We start from the raw sequence: 1,499 nt of genomic DNA, 5'->3' as shown, positions 1-1,499 counted from the left end.
TTCAGAAAACCATGATATTGAAGATACTTATAAACATAACACACATTAAAAGACTTGATAATCCCAGAGTTGTGATCTGTCATTGTCAAGTAAAAGAATAAAATGAATATTCATTGCATTGATTGGATTTTCTTTTTTACCCAATGTCCATGGCTTCTTAATTTCATACAAGTTTTCTCAGTCCAATGTCACTTGACTTTGTGAGGAGTTTGAGAAGAAGTACAAGTCAGCAATGGGAAACCATACATCATTACCTACATTCGTACTCCTGGGACTGACAGATGACCCTCCAATGCAGGTTCTGATCTTTACATTTCTGCTTGTGTCCTACTTATTGAGTGTCACTGGGAATCTGACCATCATTATACTCACTTTAGTAGACTCTCGCCTTAAAACTCCCATGTACTTTTTCCTCAAACACTTCTCCTTTTTAGAAACCTTATTCACCACAGTCTGCATTCCCAGATTCTTATACAGCTTATCAACTGGGGACAAAACTATTTCCTATAATGCCTGCATCAGTCAACTATTTTTTATCTTCCTTTTTGCAGCAACAGAATTTTTTCTCCTGGCCATCATGTCCTATGACCGCTATGTGGCCATTTGTAAACCTTTACATTATGCAACCATCATGAACAGTAGAATCTGTGGAAGACTTGTTATTTGCTGTTGGATAGCAGGTGGGCTGGTTATATTTCCACCACTTTGCCTGGGCTTAAATCTGGAATTCTGTGACTATCATGTCATTGATCATTTTCTCTGTGATGCCTCTCCTGTGCTGAAGATCTCTTGTTCAGACACATGGTTCATAGAACAGATGGTTGTTGCCCTTGCTGTGCTGACTGATATTGGGACATTTCTGTGTGTAGTTCTGTCATATATTTGCATCATCAAGACCATCATAAATTTCCCTTCCACCCAGCAAAAGATGAAGGCCTTTTCTACCTGCTCTTCTCACCTGATTGTGGTTTCTATTACCTATGGCAGTTGTATCTTTATCTATGTCAAACCTTCAGCAAAAGATGAAGTGGCAATTAATAAGGGTGTGTTAGTGCTTACTACTTCAGTTGCCCCCATGTTAAACCCATTTATATATAGCCTGAGGAACAAGCAAGTGAAAGAAGCTTTTACTGACTTAATCAAAAGAATTTCATTGATTTCAAAGAAGTAAAAGAATGTTGAAATTAAGCATAAAATATGAATTTAAAAAGAGCATTTGTCCTTAATGTCATACTCTCATTACTTAACTAATGTACCCTGGTCTATTGTCTGTTTATATTAACTTTCTTATACCACTGTTATTATTTAATCTCTGATCCAAAACCATCTTTTCAATGCCTATTGAAATAAGCAAGTTGCACCATTTCAACTCCTGTTGATAATAAACTTTCTGCAAGATGACATCTCATATCAAAAAAATATGAAATTAGATTTCTAGGAGAAGGGATTTACCTAAACTCTAATCTGGCTATGAGCAATAAAATAACTATTAAATCTTG

The 1,499-nt window shown here is 36.0% G+C and overlaps 1 protein-coding gene across 1 annotated transcript; it reads left to right on the top strand.

Moving 5' to 3' along the window:
- Positions 233-1,171, top strand: LOC102183214 (olfactory receptor 6C2-like). Its single transcript, XM_005680408.2, has one exon. It carries the CDS (start codon positions 233-235, stop codon positions 1,169-1,171), a length of 939 nt encoding a protein of 312 aa, XP_005680465.2.

Source organism: Capra hircus, chromosome 5 (genome assembly GCF_001704415.2).
Source record: "Capra hircus breed San Clemente chromosome 5, ASM170441v1, whole genome shotgun sequence".
Classification (NCBI taxonomy): Eukaryota; Metazoa; Chordata; class Mammalia; order Artiodactyla; family Bovidae; genus Capra; species Capra hircus.
Note: the sequence above shows the minus strand (reverse complement) of the source record. Positions and strands in the feature narration are given on the sequence as shown.